The sequence below is a fragment of the Hemiscyllium ocellatum genome, chromosome X, assembly GCF_020745735.1.
Source record: "Hemiscyllium ocellatum isolate sHemOce1 chromosome X, sHemOce1.pat.X.cur, whole genome shotgun sequence".
Lineage (NCBI taxonomy): Eukaryota > Metazoa > Chordata > Chondrichthyes > Orectolobiformes > Hemiscylliidae > Hemiscyllium > Hemiscyllium ocellatum.
In genome coordinates, this window is record NC_083453.1 from 16898059 (window position 1) to 16916464 (window position 18406).

Below are 18406 nucleotides of genomic sequence, written 5' to 3' on the forward strand. Positions count from 1 at the left end.
TCCTTTTGGTAACGTGGCAACCCGAACTGGACACAGTATTCTAAATGCAGCCGAACCAATGTCTTGTACAATTTTAACATGACATTAACACGGACTCTTAAGAAAATCAAGGAATACTGGAATTAGTTGGGAGTGGAGCTGAAGTTAGATCAGTGATGAATGGGAGCAGCTAAATAAACTAACTGGCCAACTCCTGTTATGTTCTTAATAAAATCGTAACTACTTAATGCCAAGCCAAATAAAAACCCTACAAAGAACTACGGATGCTGCAAATCCGAAACAAAAACAGAAATTGGTGGAGAACCATCACTGGACCCGAAATGTTGGCTGTTTTCTCTACAAAGATATTGCTGAGTTTCTCAAGAAATGACCGTTTTTGTTACTAATTATTCAATTGTGAACGACTTAAAAGACATTAAGAGTTGTGTTAGAAATTTTTGGCTAGATAGTTTCCCCCTCCCCAAAAAAATACTTTTTGACTCTCAATCATTTGTCAAAACAACGTTAACAATACCCTTGAAACGGAAACGGAACTGCGCCCTCCCAAAGTTGGCCCGCGCCTGCTGCCACATTTCCTTTTTCAGGCATTTTTGTTTGAATTGTGTGCAATGGACCAATCACGCCTCTCGGCCTGCCGCCAGCCAAGCAGTCACCCCTCCCCCACAGCGAAGACGTCACCGCGTCCCCGACGCGGCCCGCCTCATTATGACGCCACCGCGGCTATTAAAGCAGCCGCGCCCGCAGTGAAGTGCTAGAGATCTCTTACAGCGACTCCTTGTTGTCAGCTTGTAAGAGCCTAAGCGTTGACGAGTCGAGATCGGTTTTCTCACCCCGAGAAAAGTTTGAGACAGCAAAAGTAAAAAAAAATGGTAAGCTTCCCCGTAGTCGGTCGCAAATGTATGGTGTTAAGGGAAAGAAAAAAAATTGATTGACTTGCATCTTAATTTTATTTTTCGTCTGTTTCCTTTCTTAAACTGAAAAGTCGAAGTTGTCCGTGTTTCGGGTTTTTTTTCCAACTCTTGCTGTGCTGTAACGAAAGTCCGTTACCGGCGTTTGGTCTTTTCCCGCCTTTTGCGTGGTTAACGGTGCCTTGGGCCAGACATTTTTATTTCGGGGAAACAAATTCTAATAACTCTACCTGGCCCGCCGGTATGCCTTTTTTTTTAAGGGGCGACTTTTTTTCAAAAAAAAAACGAATTTACAAGCGTGTTGGGCGACGAGAATTTGAAATGAGGAAGTCTGCCCCCTCTAAGGAAGTTTAAAATGGTGGCGGTTTGTTGAGCACGAGGCGGTTTAACGGCATCCACTCGCTCATTGTCCCGCCGAACGCTGCAAGTATTTCGAAAGTATATGCGGCAGTTAGGATAACCCCTCCCCCTTCCAATCTTCGAGCCACAGCCCCTTTCAAACTTTTTTGTGAAAAAAAATCTCTCTGGGAGCGCCTTTTTTTTAATATATATCAAGAAATATTCAGTTGCAGTACGCCTTATCGACGTAACCAGAAGTCGATGCAGCTTCAGATGTAACTTTTTTTTTTCAGTTTTATATTGCGGAGATTTATTTCCTTTTTTTTTCTCGAGTAGCAGCTGGATGATCTCTTCGTCTAGAGAGATGATGTAATTAGGAATCGGTCACATGGCTGGTTGCTCATTCATGAGAGCGGGCTGACCTCAACGGCAAAAAAAAGCTGTTTGGTACATCTCCTCTGAACTAATTTCCTCTTCCTCAACCATGTGCAATTAATTCAATGGCACACTCCGCCCTACACTGTTGGCTTTAAAATATTGGAAGTTTTTGTTGGTCTGTTTCCCCTCTGGATTTCCAGAGTTTTTTTTTCCCTTTTGTAAGATCTTCCATTTCCAAACTCTTTTTGGGTTTGGACTCGAATGTTCCACACCCATGCATCTATATACTGCAACTGGTAATTTGAAATGGATCCAAATGACTTCTTCCCTGACTCAGCAAAATGCTGTACAATAAAGATCTTCTGTACATACTTGAACTGGTGACTGCAGGGATTATGATTAAGCTTGGTATTTTCCAAGATTAGATTGTTACTTGAATTCATTTAGATCATCATTCTGTGGGTTTTCCAACAGATGTTGGCTTGCATTAATTCAGTGTGGAATGCATAGATTAAATTTATTACATTACTTTACTTTTTCTCTTCTACAGCGTGAGTGCATCAGTATCCATGTTGGCCAGGCTGGAGTCCAGATTGGAAATGCCTGTTGGGAGCTCTACTGCTTGGAACACGGCATCCAGCCTGATGGGCAGATGCCCAGTGACAAGACCATTGGAGGTGGAGATGATTCCTTCAACACGTTCTTCAGTGAGACTGGAGCAGGCAAACATGTTCCACGAGCTGTGTTTGTGGACTTGGAGCCAACTGTAATAGGTAGGTGATAGCATTAGGTGACAGTTGCCTTCAGACTTCTTCTCTAGTGATGTCTGACTTCATCCATGATTACATGTGTTAATAAATTGCTGAATTTTGTCTCCATCCTAGATGAGGTTCGTACCGGTACATACCGCCAGCTGTTCCACCCTGAGCAGCTGATCACTGGGAAGGAAGATGCAGCCAATAACTATGCCCGTGGTCACTACACAATTGGCAAGGAGATCATTGACTTGGTTTTGGACCGCATCCGTAAACTGGTGAGCTGGCTGTTAAATTCCACTTTAGGTTTTGATTTAATCCTTGCTAAAACTCGCTGTTCAATTTGGGAAGGAGCTGTTTGCTCTCAGAGAATTTCTTGTATACTTTAAATATTTTTTGTTCTATGTTTATAATTAACTATGCACTGTACTTAATACACTTGTGGTATCTTTGCTTATATTAAAACAGGCTGACCAATGCACAGGTCTGCAAGGTTTCCTGGTCTTCCACAGCTTTGGTGGTGGCACTGGCTCTGGGTTTACATCTCTTCTGATGGAACGTCTCTCCGTTGACTATGGCAAGAAATCCAAGCTTGAATTCTCCATCTACCCAGCTCCCCAGGTGTCCACTGCAGTGGTAGAGCCTTACAATTCCATCCTGACAACCCACACTACCCTGGAGCACTCCGATTGTGCTTTCATGGTTGACAACGAAGCCATCTATGACATCTGCCGAAGAAACTTAGATATTGAAAGGCCAACCTACACCAACCTGAACCGCCTCATCAGTCAGATAGTGTCCTCTATCACTGCCTCCCTTCGCTTTGATGGTGCCCTGAATGTTGATCTGACCGAGTTCCAGACCAACTTGGTGCCATATCCCCGTATCCATTTCCCCTTGGCCACTTATGCACCAGTTATCTCTGCTGAAAAGGCATACCATGAGCAGCTTACAGTAGCAGAAATAACCAATGCATGTTTTGAGCCAGCCAACCAGATGGTCAAATGTGACCCTCGCCATGGCAAGTACATGGCCTGCTGTCTCCTTTACCGTGGTGACGTAGTGCCAAAAGATGTCAATGCTGCTATTGCTACTATTAAAACTAAACGTACCATCCAGTTTGTGGATTGGTGTCCCACTGGTTTTAAGGTTGGTATTAACTACCAGCCTCCTACTGTGGTTCCTGGAGGTGACTTGGCCAAGGTTCAGCGGGCTGTATGTATGTTGAGCAACACCACAGCCGTTGCTGAAGCTTGGGCTCGCCTGGACCACAAGTTTGACCTGATGTATGCCAAGCGTGCCTTTGTCCACTGGTATGTTGGGGAGGGTATGGAGGAAGGAGAGTTTTCAGAAGCCCGTGAGGACATGGCTGCCTTAGAGAAGGATTATGAGGAAGTTGGTGCTGATAGTGGTGAGGGTGAAGAAGAAGGAGAGGAGTATTAAGTTCAGACTTAAATGTTGTCTTGTTCTGCTTTTATTTGTATTCTGATTCTGTGCCTTTCTCCTGTGAAACCTGTTAATAAAACTTTTCTGAAGTGATTACTGTATGTGACTGTGTCTCAATGTCTCCTGACAGTGGTGGGGTTCATCTGAAACAGATGTGCAATATATCTTGACCTGAAAGCAGGCTTTACTACCTATCCTTACTCTGTGTAACTACACTTTTTTAAATTGGGTGGCTTAGTGTTTAGCACTGATGCCTTGCAGCACCAGGGTTTTGGTTCAATTCCAGCCTTTGGCAGCTGTCTGTGGTGTTTGTGCATTCTGCCCATGTCTGTGGGTTTCATGAGTGCTCTGGTGAATTGGCTATGCTAAAATTGCCCATAGAGGGGGATGGGTTACTCTTCAGAGGGTTGGTGTGGTATTGTTGGGCCAAAAGCCCTGTTTACACACTAGCAAATCTAATCTCAATTCCTGTAGGGAGCTGGTGAAGATGTGAAATATGTTTTCATTTGCAGGACAATTTGGTCAATAGCAAATACATCTACCTCTGTAGTAGATGCAGTAAAAGGTTTTAAGGTTAAAGTGTCTCTTGTGCCTTTCCTTCAAACTGTTTTCTGTTAGTTGTGACAAAGGTGGTGTTGAAAGTGGCCTGACTGATAATTAGTATCACTCATTGCCCATGCTAGCGTGCTTCCAATTGTTGGACTATAACCTGGTGTTGTGATTTTTAACTCATTTGCCCAAGTATTTGAATAAAGATCATGGCTTTAAAAAAAAACCCACAGTTGGGAGGGGGTGTCATACAACAGCAAAGTTTGTTCTAACAGCTTGATCACTTTCTTTTAAAGCAGTTTAATGTCTACCATGATTAAATAAAAAGCACCAACTCAACTTGTCATGAGTGGGACTCCAACCCAGAGGTTGGGGCAATTGCTACTACATCACCCAGCATCCCCAGTGCCTTGTGTAACTTGTTTGGAAGTACCTCACCTTTCCAATATTGCTCAGCTTCAGAAGGGCTATATGGTAGGTAAATGATGCCTATTGCAGTCATGTTTCCATGTGCACCAGATGTGGAAGAGCTGGTGTTGGATTCAGATGGACATTGATTTTTATTAAAAATCACAACCAGGTTATTGACCAATAGGTTTATTTAGAAGTACTTTTTTTAAAAAGCTAACTGTGGAAAAATCACAAGGTACAATGTATAGCTTAATAGAAAAAATTGTTCCATAGCTACTTGAAGGTGCAGCACTCTGAAAGCTAGTGCTTCCAAATAAACCTGTTGTACTATACCTGGTATGATTTTTTTTTTAAAACCCTTGAACATCCGGACACTTGTAATGTGAATAGGGACAATTATATAGGGGTTAATCTGAGGAAAAAGCACCTGGCCCTGTAAGATCTGTCCTTTTTTTTTCAGTATTTCTTGCTAGCTGAATTTGCTGAGGTACTTAGCAGTTCCAGGCTTGTTGGTGGCAGATAGTTGCTTGTTTCCTTGCAATCTCATTTCCACTTATGACCTGATTTGAACTTTGTAACCATGCATTTTGACTAGCAATGCATTCACAATTTCTACAGCCACCAGGTTCAGTAGACTGGGATGCAGACTATCAGGTCCTGGGGATTTATCAACCTTCACACCTAACTGTCCAACACAATTTCCTGCCTAATATAAATTCCCTTCAGTTCATCCATTACCCTGGGTCATTCAGCCACTATTACAGCTGGGAGATTGCTTGTATCTTCCCCACTGAAGACCGATCCAAAGTACTTATTCAATTCTTCTGCCATTTCCTTGTTCCCCATAATAAATTCACCGGTTACTATTTTCAAGGGCCCAATTTTAGTCTTTTCCCATACCTTTTTTAAAAAAAAGCTTTTACTATCCTGAATCTTTTGGCCAATTTGCCTTCATACCTTTTTTTTCTCTCTCCATGTATTGCCTTTAGTTATCCTCTGTTGCTCTTTAAAAGTTTCCCAGTCCTTCGGCTTCCCGCTCATCTTTTCTGTTATAGTTTTCTTTTTATCTTTATGCAGTCCTTAACATCCCTCATTAGCCATGGCTGCCCCTGCCTCTCCTCAGGATCTTTCTTCCTCTTTGGAATGAACTGATCCTGCACTTTCTGCATTATATCCAGAAATACCTGCTGTTGTTCCACTGCCATCCCTGCTAGGCTATTGAACCTTGAACTTTGGCCAGCTCCTCCCTCATAGCTCTATAGTTCCCTTTGTTCAACTGCAATACTGACACTTCCAATTCTTCCCTCTCAAATTGCAGATTAAAACTTATCATCTAATGGTCACTACCTCCTAATGGTTCCTTTACTTTGAGGTCCCTGATCAAATCCAGGTTGTTGTGCAACACCAGATCCAGAATTGCCTTCTCCCAGGTAGGCTCCAATACAAGCTGTTCTAAAGATCCATCTCCGAGGCATTCCTCTTTCTTGGGGTCCAGTACCATCCTGATTCTCCCAGTCTGCCTGCATATTGAAATCCACCATAACTGCAGTAATACCTTTGCAACAGGCCAATTTCAACTCCCTTTTTCAACTTACATCCTACATCCAAACTACTGTTTTGAGGGCCTGTAGATAGCTCCCATTCGGGTCTTTCTACCCTTTAGAATTTCTCAGCTCTATCCATACTGACTCTACATCTCCTGATTCTATGTCCCCGCCGCAAGGGGCTGAATATCTTTCCTTACCAAAAGGGCCACTCCACCACCCCCTCTGTCCTTTTGATAGCACATATAGCCTTGAATATTCATTTCCCAGGTCCTGTCCACTAGAAGCCACGTCTCCGCTAACCCCACAACGTCGTATCTGCCAATTTCCAACTGAGCCTCAAGCTTATCCACCTTATTTCTTATGCTTCATGCATTCATATGTAATATTTTTAATTTGTTACTTTCCTCACCCTTCCTATCAACCCCTATTTCACTTGACCATACTGCATAATCCCTTCTGGAGTTTTCTGCTCTGTTGATTCTATTGTCTGTCTTAAATTCTCTTTCCCTTTAACTTTCTTCTTGAATTTCCAGTTTGTCACCTTCCTCCCACTACTTAGTTTAAACACACCTGTGTTGCAGTGGCAAACCTGCCTGCCAGAATGCTGGTTCCCCCACCTATTAAGGTGCAACCTGTCCCTCTTGTATAATTTATCCTTACCGCAAAACATACCCCAGTGATCCAAGAATTTAAATCCTTGCTTCCTGCACCAGTTCCTCAACCACATATTCAAGTCTGCTCCTGCCTTCTCCAGCCTGAGAAACTGGAAGCAAACGGAGATAATCACCCTGGAAGTCCTATTCAGCCTTTTTCCGTGTTCTCTGAAGTCCCGCTGTAGTATGTCCCTCCTCTTCTTCCCGACATGAACCACCACCTCTGGCCTTGAGGATTCCCTGCACTCTGTCAGTGACGTCCTGGATTCTGGCACCAGGAAGGCAACACACCATCCTCAAATCCCACCTGATGCTGCAGAAACCCCTTTCAGTCCCTCTCACTATGAAGTCCCCTATTACCACGGCTTTGCATGATGTCTGACTCCTCGGCTCTGTCTTCACGCCTATTTTCGATTGACAGACCTGTCTGCCTCTCAGACTGGCAGTGTCATCTGTCTCGACAATTTCCGAGAGAGAGTCAACCTGTTCACGAGAGGTACTTCCTCCAGGATCTCTTGTACTTGAATCATCTCTTCCTTCCTCATCGTCATCTCCTTTCTCTTTTCTGATATGCTCGGTGTAATGACCTCGCTGAAGGTTCTGTCCAGAAAATTGTCATTATCTTGGATGAGCCTGAGGTCGTCTAGTTCTTTCTTCAGCTGCAACATGCTCCTTCAGAAGCTGAATGTGTACATACTTTCCACAGCTATGAGAGTCAGAGACATCATCAGTGTCCCTGACCTCCCACATCATGCACACAGCACACTGAATCAGGTTGGCAGTCATGTCTTCACCCTCTTCAAACTGTGACACTTCCCTCGACCCTCTTTTTATTTGCTGAGAGTCTGTGGACTCTTAAGGGGCTGAGAACAGACCTACTTAAATAGCACTCACTAACCTTCCCAACAGCCTCTGTGCACTGACCTCACTTCGACCCAGCTCCCGCCGCTCTCTGCTGCAAAAAAGACCACTGGCTTCGAGGTAAGTACTTAAATAGCACTCACTAACCTTCTCAACAGCCTCTGTGGTCTGACTTCATTTCCGCCCAGTCCCCACCACTCTCTGCTGCAAAAGAGGCTTGTTTTCAGAGACAAGCTGAATTGTGGAACATGATCCCAAAATACTAATAAGCAATTGAGATAGCCAAAGGAAATAGGAGCAATAATTGATTGTGGGCTTCCTTTGAGAGATGCAGTTCCATCACTTCTGCGTTCTGGTCTAAATATTCTCTAGCTTTCCTGTCACTGACACATGATGTAAGTGGCAAGAGTTGTAAGAAATCTGGCAGGTGAAATCACTCTGCCTGTCATGACTCCTGCTTTTTCTTAGATCATTAAGGTGAGAGCAGAATGTCTGTTGTTGCAGCAGGAAGTCTCTTGTGCCAGTTTTCAGGAAAAGACTTAACATTTCTGGATCCACCCAATTTCTCATTCCCTCCACTGTTCTCGTTTGCATTTTACACAGGAACTGTGTGCACCTTCCCTGAGGAAGTTCAGGACCATGATCTTTTGCAACATGCCTTAATGTATTCCAGAAATGTCCAGAACACTTCATGTATAATGAACTGTTTTGAAGGGCAGCATTTATTTTTGGGTTAGATGAAACATGGGCTAGGGCTTTCTGCTTCTACGCTCACCAATCATGGTTTTTCTACCCATTTATTTTAATGGCATATCACAAGTTAACAGAGTGGTCAAAGTTTTACCTTGGCTTCTCCATTCTATTCTCCCCCTACAAGAGAAGCCTATCTATGTGAGTACACTCACCTTTGTCATGGTTTTAGTAAGGAAGTTTTGTATTCTTTGACAGAACCTTGGATGATCTGCACCAAGGTCTATTTATATTGCATTGATTATCCCTTGTTCCTCACTGATGGTGCAGGTTGGGTGAGACATGGACTTCTGGAGAGAGACACAACCGCTGGTGATCACTTTTGTGACTATGCAACTGAACTGACAAACATAAGCTGCAAATCACAAAAATGACAGCAGCAGCTGTGAGATAATGCGAGCTCTTCTCAAACTGACCGAAGAGCAAGCCTGCAGAATCTGGAAATCTGACCCAGAGGTCAAACATCTCTTGACAAAAACTGTGATGCAAAGGAGATGATGGTACTTAGATATAAGATGTAGGAGCAGAACTAGGCCCTTCAGCTCATCGAATCTGCTCCACCATTCAATTATGACTGATCTGTTTCTCAACCCCATTCTCCTGCCTTCTTAAAAACCTTGATCCCCATACCCATCGAGAAGCTATCTCTGTCTCAAATGCACTCAATGACTTGGTCTCCACAGCCATCTGTGGCAATGAGTTCCACAGATTAACCACTCTGAAGCTGTGCCCTCGGGTCCTAGTCTCCTACTAGTACAAACATCTTATCCACTTTCACTCTATCCAAGCCTCTCAACTGTCCACAGTATTCCAAATGAAGTCTGACCAGAGCCTTAAATAGCCTCAGCAGTGCAGCTCTGCTTTTGTATTCTAGCCCTCTTGAAAATGAATGCTAACATTGCATTTGCCTTCCAAACTGCCAACTGAACTTGCATGTTAATTTTGAGAGAATCCTGAGCTAGGACTCCCAAGTCCCTTTGTGCTTCAGATTTCCAAAGCCTTGCACTTTTCAGAAAATAGTCTAAACCACTTCTTTCTACCCAAGTGCATAACCTCACACTTTCCCACATTGTATTCCAACTGCCCACTTCTTTGCCCATTATTTAGCATGTCCAAGGCCTTCCATCGCCTCCCCTCTTACTCAACACTTCCTGTCTCTCCACCTATCTTTGTGTCAGCTACAAACTTAGTAACGACGCCCTCAGTTCCTTTGTCCAGATTGTTAATATAGAACGTGAATAGTTGTGGTCCCATATGGACCCCTGCGGAACTGCACTAGTCACTAGCTGCAATCCTGAAAAAGACCCCTTTATCCCTACTGTCTGCCTTCTACCAATCTGTCAGTCCTCTATCCATGCCAGTACCTTACCCCTAACACTGTGGGCTATTATTTTATGTTGAACTTGCTCTTTACTTCTTCAGAGAATGACCTCCCCTCAATGAAGCCATGCTGACTCAGTCCTATTTTACCATGCAGTTATATTAGAAATACAAGTTCAGAAAAGACAAAACTCTGCACAGAGACAAGGCAGAAACAGCCGCTATCTGAAAACGTCTGGGAGATTATTGATTTATCCCATTCTTAAACATATGGAAATTTTCAATTTTCAATTCAAATATGGGCCTTTCCATCCACAAACATGCTTATTCCTAGCAATCTCCTTTAAAGTGTATTTTGGCCCATCTAAGATATATCAGATCTTGACAGGAAGTAATTACTGCATTGTCCAAAGAAGAGACTGAATTCAGGATCTTGATTTGAAGGAGCAGCCAGCAGTCTCTGGTCTCTAAGTCAAACAACTTGCTGACACTTAATGGCTCATTGGAATTAGCTACTTGAGGTGGGTGACACACAAGGATCTATAAGCCAGGTGTACAGGGAGAAAGTTCCAAAATTGCCATTAGTGCTGTTACGGACCAGACCAAACCCCCCTCAAATTATATTCAGAAGATAGTCTGGACTTTAAAGTTTGCTTATTTTAGGGAAAGTGCAAGATGTTGCGTTCCACGTGCACTTTGATTGGTCAAACTACTTGACATTAAGGAAAACACACTTTATTTTTACTCTACAGTTAAGATACAGACAAAATAAAGAATTGGCTTCACTGTAACTCTATCAAAATGCTTAGTGAAATACTAGATATATTAGCCACGACTAATAATTGACTGTATGAATATAGCAGCATCCCAGAAACATGCCGTTGGCAAAGGCGAATTCAGTAAAACAGATTCACCCACATGCATTTCTCACAGCAGAAAGAGAACTCCAGCCTTTAACTGTAACGGAGAGAGGAATAAGAGCTTCCACATTCAGCTTCAAGACTCTAGCATCTACAGAAAACTAAAAATTGTGGTTCTGTGGGAGCTTGACCCCACTCATTCAAGCTGCTTCCATTGTTCCAAGTTAATAAAAACCTCCAAGACCTCACAAGCTGCTTATTGTATTGGCATTGAGCAGACTGCTCGCTACCTCTGTCTCAACCTTTCTTCATAAAAAAAGGGACAAAATGCATCTCTTAAAGCCATAGTGTCATCACACTGCCAAGGAAGCCTTAGCCAAGCACTTTATCAGAGTGATCAAAATGTACATTTCAATAATAATTCAAGTTTAGAAAAAAAAGTGAGTTATTAAGAGTAATACCCTCTCAAGACTTGGTTTAATCAGATGCAGTTTCCCGTACACTTCCCTTCAACTTCAATTTTGAAGAGAATTGGGATAATAGGAGTAATTTTAAGCTGACATGCTCATTGGGAAACTGACTGGCTCATAAAATCATACAGGCATAGAGATGTACAGCATGGAAATAGATCCTTCGATCCAACTCCTCCATGCTGACCAGATATCCTAAACTAATCTAGTCCCATTTGCCAGCACTTAGCCCAGATCCCTCTAAACCCTTTCTATTCATAAACCCAACCAGACACCTTTTAAATGTTGCAATTGTACTACCCTCCATACATGCACCACCCTTTGCGTGAAAAGGTTGCCCCTTAGGTCTCATTTAAATCTTTCCCCTCTCACCCTAAACCTATGCCTCCTAGCTTAGGACTTCTCCACCGCAGGGAAAGGACTTTGTCTATTTACCCTATCCGTGCCACTCATGATTTTATAAACCTTTACAAGGTCACCCCTTGGCCTCTGATGGTCCAGGGAAAACAGCTCCAGCCTATTTAACCTCTCCTGATAGCTCAAATCCTCCAACCCTGACAACATCCTTGTAAATCTTTTCTGAACCCTTTCAAGTTTCACAACATCTTTCCTGTGGCAGGGAGACCAGAATTGCATGCAATATTCCAACAGTGGCCTAACCAATGTCCTGTACAGCCGCAACATGACCTATCAACTCCTGTACTCAATGCACTAACCAATGAAGGCCAAACACCTCCTTCCCCAACCTGTCTACCTGTGACTCCACTTTCAAGGAACTATGAACATGCATCCATAGGTCTCTTTGTTCAGCAACTCCCCAGGGCCTTAACATTAACTATATAAGTCCTACCCTGGTTTGCCTTCTCAAAATGCAACAACTCATATTTATCCAAATTAAACTCCATCTGCATCTTCTCAGCCCATTGGCACATCTGGTCAAGACCCTGTTGTAATCTGAGGTAACCTTCTTCGCTGTCCACTACATCTCCAATTTTGATGTAATCTACAAACTTACTAACTATACCTCCTGTTCACATCCAAGTCATTTATAGAAATGATGAAAAGTAGTGGACCCAGCACCGATCCTTGTGGCACTCCACTGGTCACAGGCCTCCAGTCTGAAAAGCAACCCTCCACCATCACCCTCTGTCTTCTACCTTTGAGCCAGTTCTGTATCCAAATGGCTACTTTTCCCTGTATTCCATGAGATCTAACCTTGGTAACCAGTCTCCCATGGGGAACCTTGTTGAATGCCTTACTGAGGTTCATATAGATCATGTCCCCTGCTCTGCCCTCATCAATCCTCTTTGTTACTTCTTCAAAAAACTCAATCAAGTTTGTGAGACATGATTTCCCACGCACAAAGCCACCAGTTGAAATGCTGGTTTTATAACTGGTCCAATTTGACTGTCCACTTGAAGATACTGCGTGAAGTGTGAAACCAAGGTTCCAACTGCTCCTGTGGATTTCATATTACTGAGTTGTGTTAAAATTGCCTCCAATATTTTCATATCTTAGATCAATGAATCAGCAAGATGTCGTGAATAGTTCTGTACAGTGGCAGTTTGGATTCTGATTTTTTTTGTTCACAAAGATCTGACTGAAGACTGCATAAACTGATTAATTTAGAAGGCCCTAGCAGTGATCAAGGAGATGAGACCTGACCTTGTGCATGGCTGCACCAGAACAATGCATACAAAAGTGACTAAGGCTATTAAACAATGAATCGTCATTTTTGAATGGTAATCATTTTAACAGGCAGCTCCTGCACCTGCACCCCCCCCCCCCCCTTCATGACCCTGGGAAACCCCAAAACATTTTACAGCCAATTAAGTATTTTTGAAGTGTGACTACTGTTGTTGTGTAGGAATATACAGATGAAGGTGCCAAATTTATTTACTTTCTGTCTTTAACATGTTAGCTATACATAGCCACGGCAACAGCTCAAGTGCTCAATTGGCCTAAACTGCCTGACCGAAAAATCAATCGTAGTTCTTCCTCTTGATTGCTATTGTGACCCCTATTGGAAAGAATATAAATGAGAACAGAATCAACTCTAATACCTTCTACTATCCCAATGACGCATGCAAATCGGGGCATGGAGATTGTCTGCACTGGACGTCAGTGAAAAGGCACTGTTTTCTTGAATAAACAATAGTTGGCGACTGGTGAACGACAAAATGGAAATGAATGGAATCTCATTCCGCTGATTAGGAATCTGACTATTTATTACCACTTCCACTCTGACAATGCAAAATAAATCGTCGTGATCAAGCGTGTAGTTTTATTTGAGGGTTAGTTCTTTTAGTTTAGCAAGTCAGACTTGTTCAATAATTAACGAGCAATGTTAATGTTTGCTGTGCAGCTAATTATCCTGAATGCATTTCTTGGCTGATGTACACTGAGCCAAATAATCTCCTCACAGTGACCGATTACGATGTGAAGCAATAGCAGCCAATCCTTTTTATGAGGGGGTTAGAAGGGCGAAGGAGCTGTAATTGTGTTCAGCCTGTAATCAAGGACTTTTCTTTCTAAATCTCTGCCGAAGGAGTCACTGTGATTACTGAAGGAAGGCTGTGCTTAGCAGGGTATGGAGCTCCATGCTGAAAACTGATGATTTCCGATAGAAAATTAATTGAATGACCCAGTTCTTTTGCTGACTATTACATTACTTACAACCACAGGTTTGCTGGAGAAATGACACTATTTGTGCTTGACTTTGTAGTCACAGTCTGTGTAGAGCAGCAGCTCTAATCATGCTGTTTTTGTATTCTTGGGTAACCTAACCTTGTGAAGGACCCGCAATTGGTAGCAAACTATTAATGTAAGGCCTTGACACTATGAAGCTCAGGTTTTTGCACATGGAAATAATCAGTCACCCAGTGAGCAGTTCCAGCATCATTCCTCTTGACTTTGCATATAAACAATGACTGATTTAGCAACTGAAGTTAAGTGCCTTTATCGCCCTGGAAACCATGCTGTCTGATGAGGCGAATGTGTAATGGAGGACTGTCTTAAATGGCACCTTCAACAAATTATTAATGGACTGTGTTTGCTGTATTTCACAGACACAATGCTAGTGCTTCTCATGAACTAGGAGACAGTGAGGACTGCAGATGCTGGAGAAGTCAGAGCCAATAAAGTGTGGCACTGGAAAAAACACAGCAGGTCAGGCAGCATCTGAGGAGCAAGAGACTTGATGTTTCAGGCCTAACCCTTCATCAGGTCTGGGGAGGAAGGAGAAGGGTGGTTGGGATGACAATAGGTGGGCAAAGGTAGGAGGTGGGAAGGAAGAGAGATAGATAGGTCAGGTCAAAAGGGCAGAGCCAAGTCAGAGGGTTGCATCTGATTTGGAAACTGCTGAATTCAATGTTGAAGCCATATGCTCTTGTCAAGAGGGAGGAAGTCTTATGTGAGGATGAGGCGTGAAGGGTCAATAAGGGGCCTTAAGAGTTATTAGTTAGCCAGAAAAGAACAAAAGAGAGGGCTGAGAAGAGTCAGGAGGGGAGATGAGAAGTTGTTGGTGGATAGGATCAAGGAAAACCCTCAAGCCTTCTATGAAGGGCTTTTGCCTGAAACGTCGATTTCGCTGCTCCTCGGATGCTGCCTGAACTGCTGTGCTCTTCCAGCACCACCAATCCAGAATCTGGTTTCCAGCATCTGCAGTCATTGTTTTTACCTTCGATAGGTATATCAGGAATAAAAGAATGACGAGAGTAAGATTAGGGCCAATCAAAGGTAGCAGTGGGAAGTTGTGTGTGGAATCTGAGGACATTGGGGAAGCACTTACTGAATCCTTTTCGTCAGTATTCACGTTGGAAAAGGGCAATGTTTGTGAGAATACGGAGATACAGGCTACTAGATTAGGTGGGATTGAGATTGACAGAGGAGCTTTTAGCCATTTTGGAAGATCTGAAAATAGATAAGACCCCTGGGCCAGATGGGATTTATCCTCAGATTCTCTGGGAAGCCAGGGAAGAGATTGCAGAGCCTTTGGCTTCGACCTTTATGTCATCATCATCGACAGGAGAAGCGCCAGAAGACTGAAGATAGCAAATGTTGTTCCCTTGTTTAAGAAGGGGAGTCGGGACAACCCGGGTAATTATAGACCAGTGAGCCTCACTTCAGTTGTGGGTAAGGTGTTGGAAAAGGTTATAAGAAGTTAGATTTATAAACACCTGGAAAGGAATAATTTGATTAGGGATAGTCAACACGTTTTTGTGAAGGGTAGGTTGTGCCTCACTAACCTTATTGAGTTCTTTGAGAAGGTGACAAAACAGGTGGATGAAGGTAAGGTGGTTGATGTGGTGTATATGGACTTCAGTAAGGCGTTTGATAAGGTTCCACACAGTAAGCTATTGCTCAAATATGGAATTTCAGGATTGAAGGTGATTTAGATTAGATTAGATTAGATTTACAGTGTGGAAACAGGCCCTTTGGCCCAACAAGTCCACACCGACCCGCCGAAGCGCAACCCACCCATACCCCTACATTTACCCCTTACCTAACACTACGGGCAATTTAGCATGGCCAATTCACCTGAACCGCACATCTTTGGACTGTGGGAGGAAACCGGAGCACCCGGAGGAAACCCACGCAGACACGGGGAGAACGTGCAAACTCCACACAGTCAGTCGCCTGAGTCGGGAATTGAACCCGGGTCTCAGGCGCTGTGAGGCAGCAGTGCTAACCACTGTGCCACCGTGCCGCCCCTATTTAGCTAATTGGATCAGAAATTGGCTAACTGAAAAAAGACAGACACCGCATTATAGGAAGGATGTGGAAACATTGGAAAGGGTTCAGAGGAGATTTACTAGAATGTTGCCCGGCATGGAGGGAAGGTCTTGCAAGGAAAGGCTGAGGGAACGGAGGCTGTTTTCATTGGCGAGAAGATTTTGAGAGGTGACTTATTGAGATGTATAAGATCATCAGAGGATTAGATAGGGTGGACAGTGAGAGCCTTTTTCCTCAGATGCTGAAGGCTAACACAAGGGGACATAGCTTTAAATTGAGGGGTGATAGATTTAGGACAGATATAAGGAGTAGTTTCTTCACTCAGAGAGTAGTAGAGGCGTGGAACGGCCTGCCTGCAATACTAGTAGACTCATCGACGTTAAGGGCATTTAAATGGGCATTGGACATACATATGGATAATCATGGAACGGTGGCGCAACATTGAGGGCTAAAAGGCCTGTACTGCACTGTAACGTTCTATGTTCTATGTTTGTAGGCACCTGATGTGGAAGCTGAGGTGTTCCTTTTCCAGTTTGCAGGTGGCCTTGTTTAGATGGTGGAGTAGGCCCAGAATGGACATGTCATAGGGGGGAGTGGGAAAGGGAGTTGAAATGGATGGCCACAGGAAGGTGGGGTTGGTTGGTGCATACGGACCAGGGATGTTCCCTGAACTGTTCCACGAAGTTGTGCTCGGTGTCTTCGATGTAAAGGAGGCCACATCGAGAGCAATGGATGTAGTAAATGAGGTTCGAGGATGTGCAAGTAAATCTCTGCCAGATATGGAAGGATCCTTTGGGGCCTTGGATGGAGGTGAGGGGGGAGGTATGTGCGCTGGATGTGCACTCCTTATGATGGCGGGGAAGGTGCCGGGTGTGGAGTGGGGGGTCTGGACCTAACAAGGGAATCATGGGGGGTATGGGAAGGCAGATAAGGGTGGGGAGGGAAATACATATTTGGTGGTGGGGTCTGACTGTAGGCAGTGAAAATGGCAGAGGATGATACACTGGATTTAGGGAATAGTGGGGTGGAATGTGAGGACCGGGCCATTCTGTACCTGTTGGGTTTGGGGACGGGTGGGATTCAAGGGCAGGAGTGTGGGAAATGGAGGAAGTGCGATTGAGGACAATGCTGATAACAAGGGAGGGGAAATTATGGTCCTGGAAGTAGGAGGACACCTGGGATGTCTGGGAGTGGAATTGCTCATGTGGGAGCAGATATGGCAGAGGAACTGGGAGTAAGGGATCACGTCTTTATAGGAGGTGGGGTTGGGAGGAGGTGTGGTCAAGGTAGCTGTGAGAGTCGGTAGGTTTGAAGTAGATGTCAGGGCTATATCAGTTGCTGGAGACGGAGAGGTCCAGGAAGGGGATGGGGTGTCGGAGATGGTCCCAGTGAACTTGAGGTCAGGGTGGAAGGTGTGGGTGTGATGAATAAACTGTTCAAATTCCTCGTGGGAGCACGAGGCAGCGCTGATACAGTCATCGATGTAGCAGAGGAAAAGGTGGGGAATGGTGCTGGTGTAGCCGTGGAAGAGGAGTGTTCCACTGTTCTGTTCTGTTCTTTCTCACGGACTCATTATCATGTCCAACTTCTTAAACATAGGTGTCCACCCAGTTCACTTGGGTAATAGGAAATGCTGTGACTTCTCTCCTTGAACAAGTCCACTCCTGCCTCATCCCTATCCCACCTTCCCAACAATCAACATAATGGTGGGACTGGAAGGATGCTAGGCAATTACAAAGATGTGTATTCTGGGTAGGACTAAAGAAGGAAAGATGGAATAAGAAGGAAATCCCTGAATGTTCTAAATCCTAAAATAAATCTAAAATGATTCTTTGAAATAGATTTAAAGTTGTACATTAAAAATTAATTCTTTAGCTGTTGACCTGAGTTGTCTCTCTCTGTCTCACTTTTTCTCTTTCTGTCCTTCTTCCTTCACTCTGCTCCTATGAGACTCTGACCATGGTAAATTATCTCTCTGTGTCCTCGTGGAGATTTGTGCAGGCTTGATCACATCATCCTCCTTCAACATTTGCCTCGGTCATGCAGAATGAACAGGAGTATCCTTGGCTGGCTCCTTTCCTAGTGTTTCATAGCCAGAAACTTGCCTGTAATGGCTGTCCTTCTCATTCTTTCTTACTTCCAGAGGCCCCAAGGACTGGGAAGACTGAAGCCATTCTTAAACTTCGGTCTTTATCACAACCTCCATTCCCTAACCACCTGCTTCATCCCCCTCTCTGGTCTCATTTAACCTATCCAAACCCATTTGTAGTCTTCTTCCTGCATCCACTTCAGAACTCACTATCCTTTCTATCTTTGTGTCATCAAAAAAATTATCAATTACATATTTGGTTTCATTATCCAGGTCATTTATACAGCTTGTAAATAAATCAAGCCTGAACACTAATACCTGTGGCACTTCCCTCAT

The 18406-nt window shown here is 43.7% G+C and overlaps 1 protein-coding gene across 1 annotated transcript; it reads left to right on the top strand.

Annotated features, from left to right (window-relative positions):
- The first annotated feature begins 744 nt into the window (after positions 1-744).
- Positions 745-3919, top strand: LOC132805759 (tubulin alpha-1C chain). The gene is made up of 4 exons (XM_060820989.1): positions 745-869; positions 2176-2398; positions 2510-2658; positions 2849-3919. Exons 1-4 carry the CDS (start codon positions 867-869, stop codon positions 3821-3823), a joined length of 1350 nt encoding a protein of 449 aa, XP_060676972.1. The 5' UTR covers positions 745-866; the 3' UTR covers positions 3824-3919.
- Positions 3920-18406: the final 14487 nt, after the last annotated feature.

Coding starts and splice junctions, on each gene's coding strand:
- LOC132805759 (XM_060820989.1), top strand. Junction 2,399..2,509: donor CTTGGAGCCAACTGTAATAG/GTAGGTGATAGC, acceptor TCTCCATCCTAG/ATGAGGTTCGTACCGGTACA. Junction 2,659..2,848: donor TGGACCGCATCCGTAAACTG/GTGAGCTGGCTG, acceptor ATATTAAAACAG/GCTGACCAATGCACAGGTCT.